The sequence below is a fragment of the Xiphophorus couchianus genome, chromosome 2 (assembly GCF_001444195.1).
Source record: "Xiphophorus couchianus chromosome 2, X_couchianus-1.0, whole genome shotgun sequence".
In the NCBI taxonomy this organism is placed as follows: domain Eukaryota; kingdom Metazoa; phylum Chordata; class Actinopteri; order Cyprinodontiformes; family Poeciliidae; genus Xiphophorus; species Xiphophorus couchianus.
The window spans coordinates 11740359-11763023 of NC_040229.1; the positions used below are offsets into that span (position 1 = coordinate 11740359).

At 40.7% G+C, this 22665-nt stretch overlaps 1 protein-coding gene across 1 annotated transcript in view; it reads left to right on the forward strand.

The window, feature by feature from the left end:
* Positions 1–8899: 8899 nt before the first annotated feature.
* The window catches only part of LOC114150465 (synaptotagmin-7-like), a 65257-nt gene continuing 51491 nt past the window's right edge, over positions 8900–22665 (forward strand). The window contains exon 1 of the mRNA XM_028026867.1: positions 8900–9157. Within this exon, the coding sequence (XP_027882668.1) occupies positions 9124–9157 (34 nt within the window). The 5' untranslated portion in view covers positions 8900–9123. The remainder of the gene's footprint in view (positions 9158–22665) is intronic.

Genomic DNA, 22665 nt, shown 5'->3' on the forward strand with positions numbered 1-22665 from the left:
GAAAGATGCTCAGCGGAGTGCAAATAGCACGGAGAGCTCGGTGCACGGCAGAGTATGATCAAATGAAAATCACTACAGGATGCTCAGGGTAAATGACTTTTTCGGCTCTATTGATAAAATGCAGGGAAACTGTTCAAAGCATTTCCATCAACAGCGCTGATTTACTCATATCCTATTGAGTTTCTAATCTGCGATATCACATGAGCCACATTATTGAATGGAATATCTGGCCTCTGTTTCGTGAGCTTCAGAGGGAAAAATGTGCAGATTTATGAGTCAAAGTGTCAGAAGTCGTTTGGGATCTCAACTGAGTTTAATATTATAGATTTATTACACAGCATCTGTTTTAACAAGTGGCAAAAGTAGTGAGACATCCTTTTTGCTGAGGTTTTTAATAACTGTCATGCCTCATCCCATTTATTCTCTAATGCTCCATGTCTGTCTCTCGCTCTCTCCACCAAGAAGTTCCATTACAAATTGGTAATTTGCTCAGAGAACATGAAGGAAAAAAATAATTAAAGAAATTGTTTTAAATTGCTTCCTATAACTGGCTTTTTCTGGGACTGTGTCAAGGTCAGGGGCAAATCAGTCCTCCTCCACTTCCAGAAGTCTGCCTGAGTGTGATGTAAGACCGCCTGGATACTGAGGGCTTAAATAATCTGCATCTCATTCCTGTAGCTTATTCTTGGTGGAGGTGATAAGCAACTATTTCCCTTTGCACCAAAAAGTGATGGTTGGCAAACTTACTTCCTTTCTGGGAGTTCCCAGAAAGGAAGTAAGGAAGTAAGATCAGGATCTGTTCACCTCCATGGACCTGTGTTTCTGCATGCAGGACAGTCTTGTGCATGCAGGAACACAATAGGTGTGAATATATACAGAAGATAATAGAAAATAAGAGATCGCAAGAAAATGAGTTGTTTCTCTGATTTAGCTATTTGTAGATATGTGTTTAAGTAAACTTCTTTTTCCAGAAACTAAGACAAATGACAAGAAAAAGATATTGAGTTTTCAGACAGACAAATCTAGTTCATATAGATTTTTTAAACTATCTTATTAAATATTTTAATTCTAATAATTAAAAATTTATATTTGGTGGAATAACCGGGATTTTTAATAGCATATTTCTTGCATGGTGGCAAGCACCAGATGTTTTGCTCATTTTAACATTTTGTACCTACATGTTGCTATTTCTCTCACTCCTACTGCTATTTCATACCTACACACTTAAAACACTGAATATCAATTTACTCTTCTAGTTGCTTTAATACGTTTATTAATTATTGTGCACAATATTAATAAAAATTACATAATACTTTTAACTCATTACATATTCTCTGAAAACATTTTGTTACATTTTCATTGTAGTGTCTGGTCCCATATAATCTTCTGAAATATGATGTAGTTAGATCCCTGTCAAAACCAAACAAACTCTAATCAACCTCCTGCTGGTAGATGTTTCCTTACAGTAGACTATAGGTAAATTATATATAACTATTATTAATTATCAAAGTGGCTCTCCACCAGTCTGTAGTTGGATGACATTATAGCCCTTCTGGCACAAAAGTTCAAACAGCTCAGCAATGTTTTATGACTTATGACCATCCATCTTCCTCCTAATCCAAGTTTTCAAAAGGAGTTCAGTTCTTTTGGTTGGAGTGGGCATTGGAACAACCAATCCACCTTAGAGCAGATGGCCACACCATACTATAACTGCCAGTATAAATCACATTTAAAAACAGCAATTAAAGCTGACCCAAGGGCTGTATAATGAAACAACTAAAATAGAAGAAGCCAGACAAAGGATCGGCTGTGGTACCATCAGTCCTAGTGGTCCTCATTCTGGCTCTTCTTCATGTTGCATTGATGTCATGATATGAGGGAAGACAGGAGAAGCTATCCCGTTGAAAGGCCGTGCTCTTTATTGTTGCTTCTAACATCAGGTAACAACATGAACTACTTCCTATTCGAACTCGTTTCTGTGTGTCCTTTCCTAGGGCTCCCCCAGTGGTCAGGAAGTGTAACTACCGTTACTCTAGATGTACAACAGAAACTAATCTTGCGACATCTCCCTTCTTTTAAAGTTAAAGATTGCAAGATTGCAAAATCTGCAAGTTATTTCAATGTCTTAAAGGATAGTAAATGGTACATTCTCTAATACAATTAATTACTCCAATTAACTCAATCTTTAACTGTCACATTTCTTTCAACAAAGGCTTCTTGTTTTCAGAACTTTTTTTTTCAATAACAGCCTTAACAAATTCCATACAAAACAATACAGGACATCACAGGGGTAGACTGCCCTCAGCCCTGATAGGGATTATTATGCCCTTTTAAACCTTCTAGTCTCTGAATCTCAGAGGCAGCTTTATTTCGCGTCCCCTGGAAGTTGTCCTCACAGGAGTAGATGGTGGGAAGGACGATTCTGAAGGAGGGCTCGCTACTGGCTGATTTGATGGCGGTTCAGATGAAATGGCCACCTCTGTAGTTGGGGATCTGCAGTTCTGTTGTGGCACTGCAGACTCAGCCAAATGCTGTGCTACAGGAATATCGGTCGCAGGAACCTCCTGAAGGTGACGTCTGTTGCGACGGGTCACGCTCCCGTTGGCCATTTCTACAAGATAGGATCTTGGCTCTTTGGACTTGCTGATGACTTTGGCAGGCGTTGTCCACCCTTTTTCCCCATCAAGTTTCACTCTCACATTTTGACCAGGGAGAAGGTCGGGAAGAGGGCGAGCTGAATATCTGCGGTTGTAGAAGGATCTGTAAGAATCTTTAGCCTTGGCATCCTTTAAGTAAACTAGGTCTGGGTTGACTGCGCTTGGCATCAATGTTTTTTCCAGGACAGGAACAGTGGTGCGGATCTGTCGGCCAGTCATAAGTTGCGCTGGACTGTAACCTGTTGCCGCTACCGGTGTGGAGAGGTAACTCATAAGGGCTAAGCAGGGGTCAGGTTGTTTAAGCACGTGCTTAGCAGTCTGAACAGCCCTTTCTGCAGCTCCGTTAGATTGCGGGTAATGGGGGCTTGAGGTTATGTGAGTGAACCCATACCTCTGCTTGAAGTCTTGGAACTCTGTCGACGTAAACTGTGTCCCATTGTCGCTGACAAGTTCTAGCGGGATGCCCCATCTCACAAACATGTGTTTGAGCTTGTTGATAACTTGAGTGCTGGAAGCGGTGGTGAGGGAAGCGATTTCAATGTCCCTGGAAAAATAATCAACAGCAACAAGATACGTCTTACCCTCAAGCACAAACAGGTCGACTCCAATTCTCTGCCATGGACCACTGGGCAGGGAAGTTGTCATCAGTGGTTCATGTCTCTGTGTAGGTTTGTGCTCTCTGCAAAAATCGCAGAACTTCACCTTGCTTGTAATCTGTGCACCAATCTTCGGCCACCACACTGTCAACTTCGCACGCTCACGACACTTGGTGAGGCCCTGGTGGCCTTCATGTAGTTGGTCTAAAACACCAGCTCGGAGTGCTGTTGGAACTACAATGCGGTCGTGATAAAGGACCAGCCTATCTAACTCTGATAGGTGACTTCTGACTGCATAGTATCTGTGCAGTAGTGAGCTCTCTGCCATATAGCGAGGCCACCCTTTTCTGATAAACATGATTACTTTTTGAAGTTCAGCATCAGTTCGTGTAGTCTGGCGGAATTCCTCCAGCTTTGGTGACCTGATTGGCTTGCTAGCCACCATAGTGTTGACGTATGCCTTTACTTGTGTTTCAGTTTCTGGAGTAGAACTGTCTTCCAACGGATGTCTGGAGAGTGTGTCAGTGACTACGAGCTGTTTACCGGGAACATGTTCAGCAGTGACATTGAACCTCATAAGACGCATAAGTAGTCTCTGGCATCTTAGTGGTGTTTTGTCAAGATCATAAGAGTTGATCAGTGGTACCAGTGGCTTATGATCAGTTTGTAACCGGACGTGGCCCATCCCTTGTATGTAGCGAGCAAAACGTTCACAGGCCCAGACTGACGCCAGACACTCTTTTTCAATTTGTGAATACCTCTTCTCTGTATCCGTAAGTGTGCGCGAGCAAAAGGCAACAGGACGCAACTCCCCCTCATGGTCTTGTAACAGAGCAGCACCAAGGCCATAACTGCTGGCATCGGCGCTAACCACTGTCAGTTTGTTGGCGTCGTAGTAGCAAAGGGCTGGCGCAGCTATGAGCATTGCTTTGGCCTTGTTGAATGCTCGCTCCTGGGGTTCATCCCAAACCCATGCAGTCTCTTTCTTGAGCAGATTAGTCAGTGGGTACAGCACTGTAGACAGACCTGGTAGGAATTTCCCCACATAGTTCACCAGCCCAAGCACCTGTCTCAGCTGCTCCACATTTGAAGGACAAGGCATTCTAGCAATAGCATCCACTTTGCTCTCATCAGGCTTTACACCGTCAGCACTAATGATGTGTCCGAAGAACTGCAGTTCAGTTTTCCCAAAGTGACACTTGGCCCTGTTCAACTTAAGACCGGACGCCTTGATCGTCCGCAAAACTGCATCGAGTCGGCGGTCATGTTGCTCTTTGGTAGATCCATAAACCAGAATATCGTCCATCACGACAACAGTCCCTTCCAGGTTTTTAAGTAGATTACTCATCAGTCGCTGGAAAATCTCAGGAGCAGATGTAATCCCGAATGGTAAGCGTTTGAAGCAAAACCGGCCCATTGGGGTAATGAATGTGGTCAGTCTTTGGCAGCTGGGGTCCAATGGAATTTGCCAAAACCCACTAGAGGCATCCAGAGTGGAGAAAATCTTGGCTCCCGCCAGTTTAGGTGTTATGTCATCTAATGTAGGTAAAATGTAGCGTTCCCGCTTAACGCCCTTGTTCAATCGTTTTAAATCTACACACACCCTAACTTCGTCCTTGTTGCGTTTTGGAACAGGCACCATTGGGGCACACCAATCTGTTGGTTCGGTGACCTCCTCAATGATCCCAAGATTTAGCATCCGCTTTAGTTCTTTCTCCACCTTTGGAAGGAGGGGAAAAGGGACTCGGCGTGGCGTACTGACGCTGTATGGAATTGCCTCTTCCGCCAGCTCAATTTGAACTGCCGCACAGTTCAGCATTCCTATTTCCCCAAACACGTCACTGGATAACAAATAGTCCCCACTGATGGCATTGACTCGTTTGACCAGTCCCATTTCCTTTGCCACTGCTCTGCCTAATAGGTTACTGACAAACTGTCCTTTAATAACCGTAATCCAGTACTGGTATTTCTGACCGTTGTGTGTGGTGGTAGTGAGGAACGTGCCCACGCATCTGACTTTTCCACCTGGACTGTACACTGTTGATCTGGATTTATGCAGTTTTGGTTTTTTCTGCAGATTATTGAAAGTTGCGTCTGTCATGACTGTGGTATCAGCACCAGTGTCGATTTTAAAATTCACTGGGCTACCATTCACCAGCAGCTCTATGTCCCAGTCGATGTCTGAGTCTGACTCCTCAATGACATTTGACTTTGCTGCTGCCCTAAGGAACAGTTCACCAATAAAGAATGAATCTTCATCTGAACATGTAGCAGTTTCAGCTCTGACTTGTTTTAGCATTTTAGTTTTACACACAGCCTCAAAATGTCCCATTTTGTTACACTTTCTGCATTTTTTATTTCGGGCGGGACAGTTTTCTTTTCTGTCGTGCATCCTATCGCATCTCTGACAGTTCTGTCTTTTCTCGCCATACGTCTGTGCTTGTTTCTGCCGTGGTTTCACGAAGCTCCTCCTTGTGCTGCTAAACTGTTTCTGTCTCACCTCATTCACTGTAGTTTCCAGGCGCTCCGCACTTTGCTGTTTCACTTGTTCACTCTGACGTGCTAGCTGGATGGCTCTCTCCAGAGTCAGGTCCGCTTCTAGTTGAAGTCTTTGAGAAACCTCTTTATCTATTATTCCAATAACGATCCGGTCCCGAATCTGCTCGTCTTTCCCCACGCCGAACTCGCAGTGCTGCGCGAGCTCATATAAGCTCCGCACGAAAGCTTCAACTGTCTCACCGGCTCTCTGGCTCCGTTTGTGAAAACAGGCGCGGTCATGGATGACGTTTCTTTTCGGAACAAAGTGTTCGTCAAACTTCTGCATCACTAGGGCGAACTCATACTCTGGATGTGGCATATCCTCCGTTGCAGCAGGAAACACGAAAGAGCCGTAAATAGGTTCGGCATCCCTCCCCATGGAGTACAGGAGCGAATTTACCTGCACCTCGCTGCTCTCCCTGTCGAGTTTCGACGCAACTCTGAAGCGGGAGAATCTCTGCCGCCATGTCAGCCACTCCGCAGGCTGCGTAAAGTCAAACGGCTCCGGAGGTCCAAACTTTGCCATTGTGCTCTCTCTGTAGGCGTTTAAGTCCTTAATTCTGACACCATGTCATGATATGAGGGAAGACAGGAGAAGCTATCCCGTTGAAAGGCCGTGCTCTTTATTGTTGCTTCTAACATCAGGTAACAACATGAACTACTTCCTATTCGAACTCGTTTCTGTGTGTCCTTTCCTAGGGCTCCCCCAGTGGTCAGGAAGTGTAACTACCATTACTCTAGATGTACAACAGAAACTAATCTTGCGACAATTGACAAAGAGATTTGGTTTTCTAGCTTTACATAACTTGAGGTGTCTGTTTTCTCATTCTGCGCTTCACCTCAACTGCCATTTTTGTGACTTTGTAGGTCAACCTGTGGTTGCTGGGTAACATCAGAGTGAGTAGACGGTCATCCTGGTCAGTGAGGAGCTGTTATCACCCTCTGTCGGTCTGCAGCTTTGTTGTTCCCAACTGTCTGTTTATTGACCATGTTCGCATGCACTGGCAGCTTTTAAATCTTAAAGACTGTTCCTCACAAACCAGATTCAAAATATTCTTTTAAGTTCTTAAGTAGAATGATATGTGCATGTATTGGAATGTTACAGACAGTGGAATTAGATTGTTGTTGATCATATAGAGATGCTTATTTCTGAAAAAAAATTTTTTTTTGGTCTCTTTTTTGCAGGGCTGCAGACAAAAAGAAGGTGGAAGTGCATAATAGGTCTCAACATGAAACAAAAACACAAGACCTCCCGAGGGGTTCTCTAACTGAACCATTAAAATGACTCAGTTTTTGCTGTTGCAACAATAACCAAATGATACCATAGTGTAAACTCCATCCATGTTTTCACATGGATGTTTTACTTGATCACCACTTACATTTTTACTGAGCCACTAATGTAATGTATTTATTTGTTTTAAAATTTGTATTCAGTCTGCAGTTTTTTTTTAAAAACATGTTAAAACATTTTGAGTTTTACAACACAAACACGTTATTGTTCAAACATTTAATATTTACATTACATGCCCCCACCTACCAGTTTCTTTATCTATCCATCCTCTTTCGTTACCCAGGGGCTGTCGACTTCCTCATGTGGTCAGTGGTGGAGAGGTCACCAGTCTACACCACAGAGACAAATGGGACTAATAACAATCCATGCTTAAACTCAGAGCTCCTGATATACAGGATTTTATTGTATATTAGATGGGGAAAACGCGCACATGTGGTGTAATAAAAATCCTGGCTCTTCTTGCTGGTTGGCAACATAACTGTTCTACCTTGTAGCCACCAGTGTCTTTAGTAATATAATCTTCCAGTTGTTATTTCCCTTTTGATTTACGTTGAAAATGCAAGATTATTATTTGGAGTTTGAGCCCCTGCAGAGAGCTACGGGTAAAGAGCAGAAAACAAATAAACACACATTGCAAACGTATCCTGGGTGTAAGAAAACAGAAAAACGATTGTCAGAAAGGTAAATAGGACACAGAACAAACAACCATGCACACACACACATTTTCATCAGCAGACATCCAGCCTACTTTAATCTGAACTCTGAGGTGCTGCTGTCCATGGTGCTGAAAGGCCAAGTTGACCTAGTAATTAAATAAAATGGTGAGTATTGAAACATGTTGCGATAGCATAGTTTTAGTAATAACAGAAATTAGCTTTATTAGCAATTCATTAGATTTTAATATTTTAGGAGTGTATAAAAAAAAAGACCAGTAATGAACTGACTAAGGTTTTGTTTTGATTTGGACCTTAAATAAAACTTTAATATACTCCTAAAAATGTTGTAAAACGACTTCAAAATATCAGGGGTGCTAGTTTACAACTGACAAATGTAGGGACAGCTGATAACAAAAAATAAATAATTTAATAGTTGAATTAACAAAAAGTTGTTAGAATTAATGAAAGAAAATTAGTTATAAATGTTAAGCTAAATATGATGCAGTTTCTGTAAACCACTTTAATTTTCAATTAATTCCAGTAAATTCCTCCTATAGTCATTAAGAGTTTCCACTTTGGAATATTTCCCCAACCCCCCACCTCCTGGAAAGCTTAATACATTTATGTGAAGTCTCTGGAAAGTTCTCAAAAGTTCACTAGACATTTTCCACTGCTTGTTATTCCAGCAGCAGGATCGTGGAATGACAGGAGGGCAAAACTGGTGAAACACATATACCTAAAGCTGAACAGGTCATGAGACCATGGCTTCCAAATAACCAATGGAGAACTTATACAGGTGCAACTGGACATAGCTTTTTTTTTAACCACTCCTGCCGCCCCCCTTGGCTATGCTGCCCTGGGTGGTCGTCCATATCCTCAATGTCAAGAAACGCCACCGGTTTTTATAATTTTACTCCTTCAAAGGATGCTTTCTAACACAAATCAAGATATTTCAAATTAAGCTTGAACCAAATCAACAAGCTGCCACTCCAGGTTGTATTTAACATAACGCACAAAATAAAAACCCAACAATAATATTCAGAGGCAGCAGAGAAAGGAAGCACTAGAGACTTTACGCAGCTGCAAAAGTCACTCTCCCCATTTTGTCCTCTAAGTCACAGTACGGAGAGAGAAGGAGGCAGCGAGAGAGGAGGAGAGAGGGAGGGAGTATAGTGAGAGTCTCGGACTGGTTAGCCTACCTATCCACTAGGAGGAGAGGAGAGGCAGCCGAGCAGCAGCAAAACAATAAACACCTACTACTACAAATCACATCGGCGGAGTTCACGGCACACGCAATCAAAAAGAAAGAAAGAAACAGGAGTAATACTAACAGACAACTGAGACAAAACGACATTGTGTTCGGCCGGGAGTGAAGTCACACAGCCATGTATCTGAACAGGGAAGAGGACAACAGCAAAGGTAAGGAGATCCTGTCAAGAACTGCCACTCTTCTGGGAGAGCGTCCTGACAGTTTCAAGGTGTTTCATTGCTTAACGCGCCTCCTCTGCTGGAGGTGACACCAAAAAAAAAGGTGGGAATGTTCTGTCACTCATCCTCCCCTTTAATGTGGCTCGTACTGGGAAGCCTCGTCCTTTCTGCGCGGACAGGGGATGTTGCTGAAAAGTGTGGGCTGTCATTATGTAATATCGGTGCAGTTAATTGCCTCCTAGGAGGATGCATATCTGTACGCCCGATCCTGTTTTCTGCTTCTTTACTAAACCGATCAATTGTGAACCTGTTGTGGACACATCCACTTTAGTAGTGCACGAATTTCGCAAGTGTGCACCGGCTGGATTTGTACTAAATGTTGTGGACATTAAGGGTAACGTAGCACAAGGTCAAAGCTGCAAAGAAAACCTCCGGTCTAAATAGGTTATTATCTTCCGCGCTCTGCAGCATCCTGCAAAAAAAAAAAAAGGAAAAAAAAGATACAAACGGAATCTGCTTCAGCTTAATGCGTGTAAGGAGAGATAACCGTGCCGCAGCGAGAGGGGTAAAGAAGGGTACAAAGGAGGAATATTTGAGTAATCTCTCCCACGTGTTTTTGAGGCGTGATTCCCCTCTCTCCACGACTGCTCAGAAACGCACTCAACTCTCGTCCCCTGCTGCTCCCCACGAAGCATAAATAACTCCCCCGGGCTGAGAGGTAACGCTAATTACCACCTAAATCTTTAGGTTGTACGGGAATAACACCTGCTGCTACTGGGGACCAGTCGAGGAGGTGAAGGAGGTGAGGGTGGTGAAAGAGGGCGCAAAAGGTGGAGTGGGAGGAGCCGTTTTTGTTCAGTTTCCCCCTGTGTGGTGTGAGATGTGATCTCACACGGACCACAACACCGTGGTTACTGTACGGGGAAGTGTGAGAGGGAAGCAGCAGCAGATCCGTGAGATGGTGATGGTGGTGGCAGCTCAAGACGGAAACAAGAAGATACACAGAACCAAGATTACAGCCCCAAACAATCCAGACACTCATTGACGTTTTCTGTTGTCTTTCTGTCTTTACTTTACAAGAACATAAAGATAAAGACAATTACATTAAAGATAGTAAATACACTAATCTGTCACTTCTTAAGGTCCAGGTTCGAGACATGTTCTAATTCTTGAGAGCATAAATTCAACAAGCTGTCAGAATAATTGTTGTCCTTATTGACACCATCACACATCTGCGGATTTGCTGTCTGTGCGTCCCGTTCCGTCACATCCCAGTGGTTATCCCAGTGGGATCTGGTGACTATGGAGACTACTGGAGTACAGTGAACTCATCGTCACATTCAAGATGTCAGTTTGAGAGGATTGCAGCTGGAGGAGCCTTGTGACTCGGTGCATTATCCTGTTGCAGGCAGCCATCAGCACACTGTGTTCATAAAGGGATGGATTTGGTCCACAATAATACTCAGGTAGCCTGTGGCATTTAAACAGTGCTCAAACACTCATTGTCTCCAATATACCCCCATCACCAGATAGACCTGTGCTTTTATGTTGTTTATACCTAATTCTTATCGTGGTATATGAATGTTGCAGCTGAAATTACAACTTATTGGACCAGGCTGCGTTTTTCTAACCCATTATTATCCATTTGTGATGAGCCTCAGGTTCTTGTGCTTAACAGACTGCAGTGACTCCAGATGTTCTCCTCTGGGGGATAAGCCTAATTTAAAAACAGAACTTTTAAATTGTGAACATTGTTTTTGCTTTTAATCGGCTCTCACAAGTTTAAATTTTCACTCTTCTGTATGGTTTGCTTTAAAAACCTGTAAGTTACTGACCTGGTCAAGCGAGATTGCCAGGTCGCCCAGAATAGGGCTCATATCAAATATCTAAACCTTTTAGTTTCAGTCTGATTGAGCAGTTGTAAAACTCGGGTGAGAAAAAAAATATTTTAAAATCATTTATCCGATGCAGTGCTGCACAGTGGAGCAGATGGTAGCACTGTGTCCTTGCAGCAAGACAGTCCTGGATTTGAATCCCGGCCTGGGATTTTTCTGTATAGAGTTTGTGTGTTCTCCCTGTGCATGGGTGGTTTCTCTCTGGGTACTCTCACTTCCTCCCACAGTCCAAAAACATGACTGTTCGGTCAATTCAATACGCTGAATTGTGTCCTCTGTGTTTCTGTGATGGACTGGTGACTTGACCAGCTAGTGATGGGCACCAGTTCCCCCACAAATGAGCATTGAACATAGCTGGATGGATGATAATTCTACACATATGAAATACTTTCTTAATTGCATACATAATAACAACAATGTATGATAAAAAAACCAAAAACGAAGCAGTCTGGTACTGCTTTTGGTGTTGCAGTATCTTTTGTCTGTTAGTTGGCAGAGGCCTCAGTTCATCCTGGACAAAGTCTACAGATATTCAGCTTCCCTCACTATTCTCTGTTGGGCCCACTTGTCCACCATATTGCAGCTGGAGGATAACACTGAAATGCAGTACATCAAAACACCCAATCACAGCTCTGTAGAAGGTTTTCATGATGCTGTCAGGAAGTAATGTTTATTTCAGTTTTCTTTAAGAGCTTAGTCTCTGCTGAATGCTTCATAATCCCAGTGGTGTTCTTCAACCAGGTGGGGTCATCAGAGACTTGCAGTTTTTGGAATTGAGTGTTATCAACTCTGTCTAATTCACGGTTGCTGAGGCTGCAGGTTGTGAGCTCAGGTCGTAACCTCTGGAAGTCGATAATGATCTCCTTTTTTTGTTCATGTTGAGCACCAGATTGTTGCTTCTGCAAAGGCTGTCTAGCTGTTTCACTTCCTTTACATATAATGACATTTGATTCCAATGAATGACTTTTAGTACTGTGGGAATATTTTTGCAGAACTTGAAACAAAATGCAGGAGAGAAACTTATATTTGTGGATGTATTTACTAAAAAAAAGGGGGGCTTTTTATCGGTTCGGAAGCATTCAAAGAGCAAGAAAAGCATACCTGATTTCCAAGTATTTCACTTCTGGAAGGCAGGTTAAGGAAAAACTGGCTAACTGTTGTTTCTTAATCTTGTTAACAGCTGACTCTATGCAATCTCTCTAAGCTGGTCTGATTGCGAAAGTCAATACTGTAGTGAACTAAAGTAAAGTTACGTGAAGTTTTGTTCAGACCAGCTGTATGGCACAACTCTGACATCCACACAAGTCCTAAAGTATCATTCGGGTGATAGACTTTATGCTATCCTCATCCGTGCGAGTCAAAATACCATAAAGGCTGTTGATAAATAAATTCTGCATTAAAGTTTTGGCTTAAATTAATAAAATGTTGATGCTGCTATGATGATATTTTTCTTTACGTCTCTGTTCATTCAGAAGACCAAAAGTTGACACCTTAAACTCTATGGTCAAGGTCGGTATAGTTGCTTGTCAGAAGATAAATACATTCAGAGTTGTTTCATGAGTTTAAGCATTTGATTGTAATGGCAAAATTTTCTTCAGAACAGAGCAAGATTTATTTATCTTTGTTTCATTCAGAGTGAACCAGTCAATGAAACTGGAGACAATAGCTTCTCTTTGACTGACACATTCACAGTGTATTCAATAGCTGAGTGGGTTACATTACAATGGATGTATCTTTCACACATAGTCTTTTAGAAATGGAGTTGTTTTCACCTCCTCAAACAATCTTTATTGACGTCCGCTGGTGGATTTGCAGCTAAAGCTGGAGGCAACAGTTTTTGTTTTTATAAATGTCTATGTTGCAATTTTGTCATTTTTAGTAAGTACATTAACTTAATTTCCTCATTAACAAATTGACTCTCTCTTTATTTTGTTATTAGTTCTTAGGAGCAAACCACAAAGTTTGCTGACATTGTTGAATTGACATTATTAAAAATTTTAGCTGAAAAAAAAATAATTGTACCATTGCACCCCTATAGTCTTTTCCATCATTTAGGGTTGAAAAATGGCCACGCTGGTTTCTGGTTTCCTGCTTTCCAAAAACACTTTGTGAGAAAACAGCTGCAACTGTGTCTTCATTTCTGAGCTCAGTAGATATTTTCAGGTTTGTCATTTCCCTGTTTTTGAACAGTAATCTCATTTTGAGTAAAACAAATAAAACAGGCAAGGTTGTGGCCACAATGGAAGGCTTTTTTGAACAAAATACTTGTTTTGTGACCTGGGTTGAGTTGAGTTGTTTGGAGGTTTTTTATTAATCTGTGTTCCTTAGTCTCTTTTGTTGTTTCTGTTCATTTAGTTAAGACCTTCTTAGCGATACTAGTTCATTTCTTGTCTCTAGTTGTTCCTTGTTACTCTATTTAATTGTTTCTTAGATTTAGTCATTCTTTAGTGACTAGAGATTTATTTCCCAGTCCCTGTGTACTCTCTCCCTCTCTCTCTCTCCTCCCTGCCTTCTGCTACAATCAGCACCACACCTGCAATCAGTTAGCCAATCAGCTCAGCTCCATTGTTCCTCATTCACTCTCTCAGTACACTTCTATTCCTTTCGGTCTTTGTTTCTTCCCCGTTTTCCACTGCTGGATGTTTTTTTTCTTTCAATTTACGGTTTTTGTTTTGCTCTGGTTCCCTGTGGTCCCTGTGATTTTTGTAAGTTTGTCCATCATTTTTCTCATTAAGCATTCTTCATTTACTTGACATCTTTGCCTTTCTGCATTTGGGTCCACCATCAAAACACACATCATGACAACTTGTGTTGTTTATGTTTTCCTTCTGACAAGACAAAAACTATTGATTTCAGTTAAAGCTGCATTGAACTAGAATGGCACAATATCAAGGAAACATGTGATTGGGATACTATCCCTAAAAACTGTGATGAAGATATTGATTATGATTAGCCCACTCTGTTTTTCTTTTCCTTCATCCTAATGATCCCAACACTGTGAGATTCAGCATCTCAGCCACTAAAAATACACAGTAAGTATGGGCAAAGAGGACAGGAAAAGGTATTGCACAAACAATTTGGACTAAATGTGTGGGCAATTGTTATTCAGAATTTGCATGGGTATGTGAAATATGATATGCTACCAACTATTAGATCCATGTTTTCATTTATTACGTGGATATTGGAATTAATTGTAATTTGATATATTGTATCTCTCTTAAAACCTACAAATGCGTTTTTTTTTTACATTCAAGTTTAATTATTCATATAACTTTATTTACCAATTTACAACAATCAACGTCTCGGTACTTTTCATTTCAATTGACTCTCGTATACATCATGCCCTGTTCCCATGTATACATCCTGTTGTTTGTTTGTTAAAGCTGACTTCTATTCATCAATAATCCCAAAAATGTCTAATTTTTAGACATACTTCAGTGTTATTCAGACATAGTTTTGGGCAGTTTATAATTTGCAGCCTGTCATGGACAGTACCTTTTCTTTTAGTTGAATATTTGAAATTTTTATTCATTAAATACATTCTCATAAAATCAACTGAAATATAAAGGAATAGTGTGATTTGAAGGTGTTATGGTCAAGGAGCTGAGCCCATATTATGGCCCATTGTTGGGCATTCAAAGGGCACCCACGTGTTTCCTCTTAAACTGTGTTATCCATGCAGCTCATATGCTGGTCAATTGCACGATGCAACCACAAGACCTCATTCAAACCTACAATACGAGCCCATCAAGTTCTGGAAATGCTGTCGATAAATGCAGCCTCAGCCATATTTAAAATCAGTGAAATAGCTCTTTAATCTAGCAGAGGCAGGAAGCCCTGAAGCAAATGCTAACTTTCGGTTAGTTGGCATGCGGTTGCTTACAAATGGTGTTTATTTTGCCTGTCAATGTTTTCCTTTCTTGCTAAGTGGCATTGCACAAACGATTTAAAAATAGTGAGGGCCTCATTGACGCTTTCTGTGTTGTCAACCACCCTGATGGAAAATCTTTATTAAACAAAACTGTCAAAACACCAAGACAACTTCCTGTCTTCAAAATAAGAGTCTCAGACATAGATACAAGTTGTGAAGCTTAAAGAACTCACCTTAATAGTTCTTTACTGGGCTAAGGCAAATATGGAAAGCAACTTGATTGCACTTTACAAGACAAACTTTACTTTGACAAAAAATATCCTAGCATTTTAAAGTTGTGAGGTCCTGTGTCACATATTGCAGCATGCTGTCCTCTTGGCTGCCTGAAACATCTTCTGTCTGTTGACCTATTCCCTATTAAGACTTACTGTCAGACACTTCTGCAACTGCCCGATCCCAATATTTTTTGTTGCTGGTACTAGACATGCCAGCTCTTTGCATCAAATTCTTCATGTGTACATACCCGTCTCTGCTTTGCAAGTGTACCAAATTTCCCTCCATTTGTACTGTTCTTCCTTGATCCTGCAACAGTTTTTGGCAGTAACTGTTGTATTTTTGGCCTTGCAAAATGATTCTCTCTTTGAAATCGGCCAAGAACTTGGTTTACGTAAATGGATCAACTGAAGGATGAAGCATTTTTTAAATTTGCATTTTACAAATTGTTGGCTCTGATGATTATTCATTACATGCTAAAGCAGGCTGCTTTTTTGTGGACTATGAGGAGAACTCAGGGTTTCGCTGATGTTTTTACTTGGTTCACTTTAGTAGGTATTTCCCTCGCTGTGCGGCTGTGTCCTTTGAATTCACGCTGTATTTCAAGGTGGATTGAAGGGAGAGGCAGAAAGGTCTACCACTGACATATTGATGACCAGGATTAGAGGGGAGTCTGGTCAAACAGGTTGGTCATATGTAAGCTTAAAAGTCTGACATGATGTGCTCCCTGACCAACGCTGTCCTTAGCAAAAGCAATAAATTACAGTTCGTGGAATGATGGGAATGAACAGGATATCGTGGCGTCCTATAATTTACTCAGTCTGATTGTGAAATGGGTTATTTTTTATACTCTTGAGAACATTCAACAACTATGATGAGAATTATGTAGTCTGTATTCAAAATGTTATTTTAAAATGTCCTGGTAGGAAAACTATTCAGGGCTGACCTTCTTCTTTCCACCCTTACTTTCACCCATTGACCACTGAAGGCACTCACCAGTCCCCAGGTGACCCTGCAGGATTAAGTGGGCATGGAAAATTAAAGAATGAACGGACCTAACTGGCCAAGATTTTATTTGATCAAATCAATATTTACTGGAATCCAACAGCATAGGTCAGCTGTGCGCTGGTTTTCTGTGTTGCTTCCCACAATAGCCAGTGTTTTTCCATTTTAACAACCCCCTGCGTGCATGAAAGTGAGAGTGCAGGAAGCGTCACCGCCCCGCACATAACCAGAACTCTGTGCCTGCTTGTGAATTGACTGCAATGCTGCCACCACAGGAAGGATTCTGGCAGCAGAAGGCTAATCTCCACCTAAACGGCAGTGGTATTTACTTGCCAAAATGCCGCAAGGTTAGAAATATCGGACTTCGTTTGTTGATGGCTTTTAATGAACTGAGGTTTGTAGGTAAGCAACTTTAGCCTTTAACGTGTTTAACCACTGATGGAACAAGGCTGGGTTTTGAAGAAAATCACAAGATATGGTGGCTGTGGTTTTTATTCTGGTGACTTTTGTTTTACTCCAAAATAGAGTGCAATTTAGTGGAGACAAAACTCAATACTGTTTCTATCGGAGAGCAACAACTCAATGCAGAGATTCATCTTTTTTGTCTTTTTATCTTGTTCTAACAGAACTTGTGCATGGGGGAAAATTTGCCTTAGCTTTATTTACTGTGTGGTCTTGCAATTGAATCTGGCAGCACATACAGCTTGAATATGATATGTTGTAACACCAACAGTTTCGCTATTGATTTAGGTTGATACTTTATTTGGTTTTGGGCCTGAGTCCAAACTTCTGGTCAAGGCCAGCAGTCTAAATGACTTATGTTTGGCATGCATGAGCTGTACTAGAGAGAGCAAGAGGTGGAATCTGTTTGTTTATTTTGGCATTTCTGACTTATGTGCAACTAGGAAAATATTATGCAGCAGATAGATGTTATAAGGAATACTTAATGTGAGCTGTCTGTTTTTTCTTTCTTTCTTTAGAAGAGACCCGAGGTTCCAGTGTTTCTGTGTTTAGCTCTATTTCTGTCCTCTAGAGAGTCATTGACTGAGCAATTGCTGCCATTATATTTGTATACTCTCATTATTTTTCTTTCCTGTGGAAAGTACTACTAGCTCAGTGATTATTTCTTTAACTGTGTTTCTTTCCTGTACAACTACTTTATGCAGCTATTGTTGCCATTAACTCATTGTTTTGTTTCACATAGAAATTACTCATCATTGAAAAAGCTGTTCCTTCCATCCAGTGTGGTTATTTAGTTGTCTCTCCAGCTGTGAATCATTGACGCAAACGTGTCTCTATTAACAGAGTGTACCCTACTACAAAGAAAGTACTCCTGGCTAATGGAGTAGTCGTGTGTCCGTCTTTAGCTATGTTTATGTATTTCTGTCCATGATAAAGTCACTAACATAATTTTAAACTGAACTGGATTATAGCTGGATATGAGTTGGATCTGTTAGTCTTTTAGAATACCTTCAGGTGACATTTGTTTTAGACCTGTGCTACATAATTAAACTTAACTAAAATAAAATAAAAGATGCATGTAGCAATGTTAGTCTCTAATTGGCTTTAATAAATCCAGTTGAACGTGCAGTAGGTTTAGACAGTCAAACCTGTGGATACGGCAGGAACTTACTTCTTAATTAGAAGGTCTTCAATGCGCCCCGGGATTTTACACTATCTACTTTCTGGTTTCTGTAAATTGACGGTGAGCATCAAAGGATTTTAACTGCAGAGGAAATGAAATAGAAAACTGAGTGGATTTCTGGGGCATCTTTAACGTGGTATGAAGTATAAGTGTCAGTAGAAGACTGTGAGCTCCTAACCTCTTTGTTATTATTGCCCTGTAGAAATTGATGATGTCCCTCTACTTCATGGCTGTTTTACTAATGTGTGATGGGGAAATTATTTGGGGGCAATTGGTCCAGCAGTGTTGTAATGTCCACGCCTCTTAGGGCAAAATGAATTGAAACAGAGCTGGATGGCAAGAGAAAAAGGTACTTGGCTTGGCAGCTGGGCTCAACAAGTCTCATGTTCTTTGATCAAAACTTTAAAGGAGGATTAGCCGAGATCTTAATTCATGACTCCCTGAATTAAATTCTTTACAGCACAAAGCAGCTGTGAGCCACCCTGTTGTCCTGTCAGCTTGCTGCATTGATATCAGATGCAAAGCCTGGATTAAACACAACACATTCATCCCTGTGCACATTAAAACGGGGAACACAATCACAACAGAGACCGTTGGTTATAAAAGGAACATAAACTGGCACAGAAACCCCCCCCCCCAAAACATTTTGGCATTCAATGGACACTGTCATTTGATTTTACGTTTATTCACCTTGATTAAATGGCTAATGGCTCCAGTTAAGGTTGCAGATGTATGCTGTGAGATAAAACCACAGGGAAAATCTCAAGAATTGCAAAAGAGTGCAATTAGATGCTTTTGTAGGAACACCTGTAATGAAACGTGTGTTTGAACCTGCTGTGTTTGTCGACCCCCCCCGGTGGAAACAGGAAGCCAGTCACCTGATTAGAGCAAAGTCTAATCAAAGTTTGAATCGAGTAAAAAGCACCGCACAAGAAAACTGAATTGCATTTGTACCAAGTTCCTCTAGTTGCTATTGAAGAAGTGGAAGCCTTTTGCACTCCTGTATGCTGGAATCAGTCATTAGATAAAGAAATACAAGCTAAACGGTTTTTTTCCCTATTCATGTACTACAGTGCCTTTCACTACTTTTTCACATTTCATTATGTAAAAACACAAATCTCAATGGGTTTTATTTAGATTTTCTGTCATAGACCAGATCTGAGTTGTGTAAAATTTATATTTTCTGTAACGAACACAATGTAGGATTTATTTTTACATTTCTTACAATTAAAAGCATGAAAAGTATGACCTACACCAAAATTATAATCCATTGCAGCCTCTGCCTGCAGAGGTCACCTGATTAGCAAGTAGTCCATATGAGTGTAACTCAATCACAGTAGAAATTCATCTTTTCTGTGCATCCTGTGAAAACGGTAAGGTTATGGGACAACTGCAAATCTACCACGATACCTAAACTGCAATAGCCAGTTGAGGAAAGCGTTAGTTGGCAAGAATAAAGCAATCAGTGAAAGAAAGCCATAATAAGTCCTGCTTGCAGTTCGGCTCAAGATGCTCTGGGCAGATCAGGCCAGAATTAAACGTCCTGATCTGCATGCAAAACACAATGTTTGGCGGATAACTAATGCTACACATCATCCACAAAATACCGCTGCAGTGAATAGTGAGGGATCATCATTGTGTTACAAGCATTGCTCAGTTTTGAACAGAGCAATGCTTTTAAAAGAGACTGCAAAGACTTGGCTAACCTGTCAGGAGGTCATTGACCCTGAAACCAAACTTGTACAACTAGAACTAGAGACTTGAAATCTTGTTCAGAAATCCTCTACATAGAAAAAATGGCAAAACCCTCATTGTCTATGTGAAGCTGAGAGCAGAGAGATTCCCCATTAATCTTGCAACTGGAGATGCAACAAAACAAGCTTATTTCAAGCACTGACTAGGCTAAATAAACATCCAAATCATCATTTTCATCTAAAAAAGTTTGAAAATGTTTCCTTTTCTTTCATTTCAGAATGACGCACTACTTTACGACAGACTAGCCCATAACCTTCCTCCAATAAAAACTAAACAAAACAAAATAAAAACGTGATTTGCTGTTGTAACATCAAAATGTGAAATAGTAGAAAGTAGCTTCCGTCCTAATAGCAGACTTGTTGATACAGTGTCTTAGTGCTGGAGTTATTTTTATAATATTCTCTTTCAGCTGACTCAAGGGGAAGGGGAGGTCCTTCACTTCTCCTTTCTCTGCCATCTTCCATTCCCTTTCTCCTGTGAGTCTCAGGGAGGAGGAGAAAAAGGATCATTTTAACATTAGCTAGCCACAGGAGGAGTGATAGACAGGAAAAGCTAGACGGGCGTACAATAGAGTGGGGGTGAACTGGGGAGGGAAAAAAGATGGAGAGAACAAGTGAGATGGGAGGACAGGATAAGCAAAAGAACAAGCCCCGGAGTGCTAGCAAGTCAAGGTCACACAGAGGATAGGAGGCCCTGCGTGTGTGTGTCGGTGGGAGTGTGTGGAAAAGCAAAAGTGCAGAGATGGACGGCCGGTACAGGAATTAGCGACGGGCTGGTGACAGCCGACTGGTTTAGTTTGGGATGGGGAGGATGAGGGCTAAAGACAGCAAAAGCTGAAGAAACTTAATGCCATACACAACCTTAAAAAAAAATGTAACATTTATTTTTAGAAAATGTAGTCAGTAGGAATATAAATCCACAACAAGATATAGTAGTTATTTTCCTGATCGGTCAACACATACTGGCAAGCCAAACAACTCCTTAAAAGACATAACTCAGTCATTCTTTAAATATTCATTTCCTTTTTAAAGTTGCTTAAAGAGCCTTCTAAATACTAATATGTTGTCCATTTTTAATACCATATAATCAGATTGAATTTAAAGCATCTGTGAAAAACTTTTAAGTTTTAGGTCAGTTTCTTAATTGAATATTTTGTCTAAATCGTCCATGTTAGCTCTTATTGCATGTTTATGAGACATTGTCCCACTGGACGGTGAATCAGTCTGAGGTGTATTTCAGCCTCTAACATGGTTTCTTCCAGTATTAAACTGTATTTAGTTTCTGCTTTTTCATAGCAGAAACGGTGTGGGACATGAAGAGATTTTCCCACCAGATCTGTGGATTTATGCAATTCCTCCAGAGTTACTGTTGACCTCCTGCCTGCTTCTCCGTAGTGGACCTGTAGGTTTAGGCAGACGGCCATGTCTTGATAGGTTTACAGGTCTGCCATAAACTCTCCATTAGCAGCCGATGGATTAAACAGAGCTGTTTAAAGTTGCAGATCAGACTGCTGCAATAAGTAATAAATCCATTAATTGCATGATAAATTGAAAAGCGTTTGATCAGTTCCATTTGCATGATTGTTTCTCGTGTCTCTCCTTCTTTCTACCAAAGATTGGATGACAAAAATCTTCAGTCTGGTACATTTGTCTCAACCAGCCCCGTTTTTGAAGTGCAATTTTGTTTACAGAGACTTCAGTATCCATTGTATTTATTGTTTCGATTGTTTTGTTTATTTATTTTGGATATCTAAAATGCTTGTTAGAAGTTGAAGTTTATTGATTTTTGAGAGCTTGTACTGTTATAGTTTATCACAATGACTTTTGCAAAATTTGCTATGGTGACAGACCTTGCTGTGGATATTGTTTTATCACCTTACCCTTCAAAATACGTCGCCACAGCTTCATCCCTGACCTGTCTGCTGTGTTCCTTGGTCTTAAAATCTTGTTGATTCACTAGTGATCTCTAACATTATGTTATTAGACTGAGATTAAATTAAACATAGTCTCTAATTACTAATTAGACTAATTACAGGGGGCTAAATACATATGTGTACTTTTCAATTTTTTTTCTACTTCACAGTTATACATGCTTTGTGCTAGTCTATGACATATGTTTACCATAATATACATTGAAGTGTGTGGTTGGATGTAAAAATGAAAAAAGGTTCTTGGGATTTGAATGTTGGTTTTGGAGGACAGTGTTTCTATACACAGGAAACAATAGATAAAAGCTTTATTTTTGCATATTTTCAGTGCCAATGGATGCTTCACATGTATCTCAGTCCTCTCCTGATATGGTTTAATGTCAAAATCACTATGTTTGACTGGAATAAGAGGCAGCTGTGGTACTTTTGTCCTAAATGTAGCTCCTGTTAATGGCTAAAGGATGTGCATGCATGCATGCTCAGTGAGTGTTTACACGTCTAGCTCTCACAGTCTTTTTCCATTTTGCTCTTTATTCTTCATGTTGCCTTCAGTGACCTCCACTGTCTCATTGCAGGTGCAACTGTCTGTACGTGCCACATTAGTGAATGTGTTTTGAAAATGAATAGTTGTAGCTCCGGTTGTATGTCCCCCTCTTCTGTACCCTAAAAGCAAAAGGGGAAGAAGAAGAGGCTTCTAATCCCAACCTGTAGCCTTGCTATTATTTCGTTTAGTGCTGGTGAAAGGCTTGGTGTTTGTCATTTTAGTAATATTTTTTTTATCCACTTACTCGTACATGATGCCACTTTAGAAGTAAAATCTCTGTCTCTTCAAACATATCAGCTTTGTTTATAGTTCACACCCAAGAGAGATTATGCTTGTGAGCTGTTGCCATAGTGTTTTGGAGCACCAATGAAGTGATGCACAACATCGGAGGTTACTCTGGTGCTCTGACATATCTCTAAAGAGCATTAAGCATAAAGTCATGACAGGGTATGATCCATCTGCATAGAATTCACCCCATACTTGACCTCTGAGATCATGTCCAGCTCTTGCTGCTTTAAAGAAGCTTAAACCCTTGCTGCATAGATCTTAGGCATTTTCTTTTTTCCAGTACGTCAGTCTCGCCA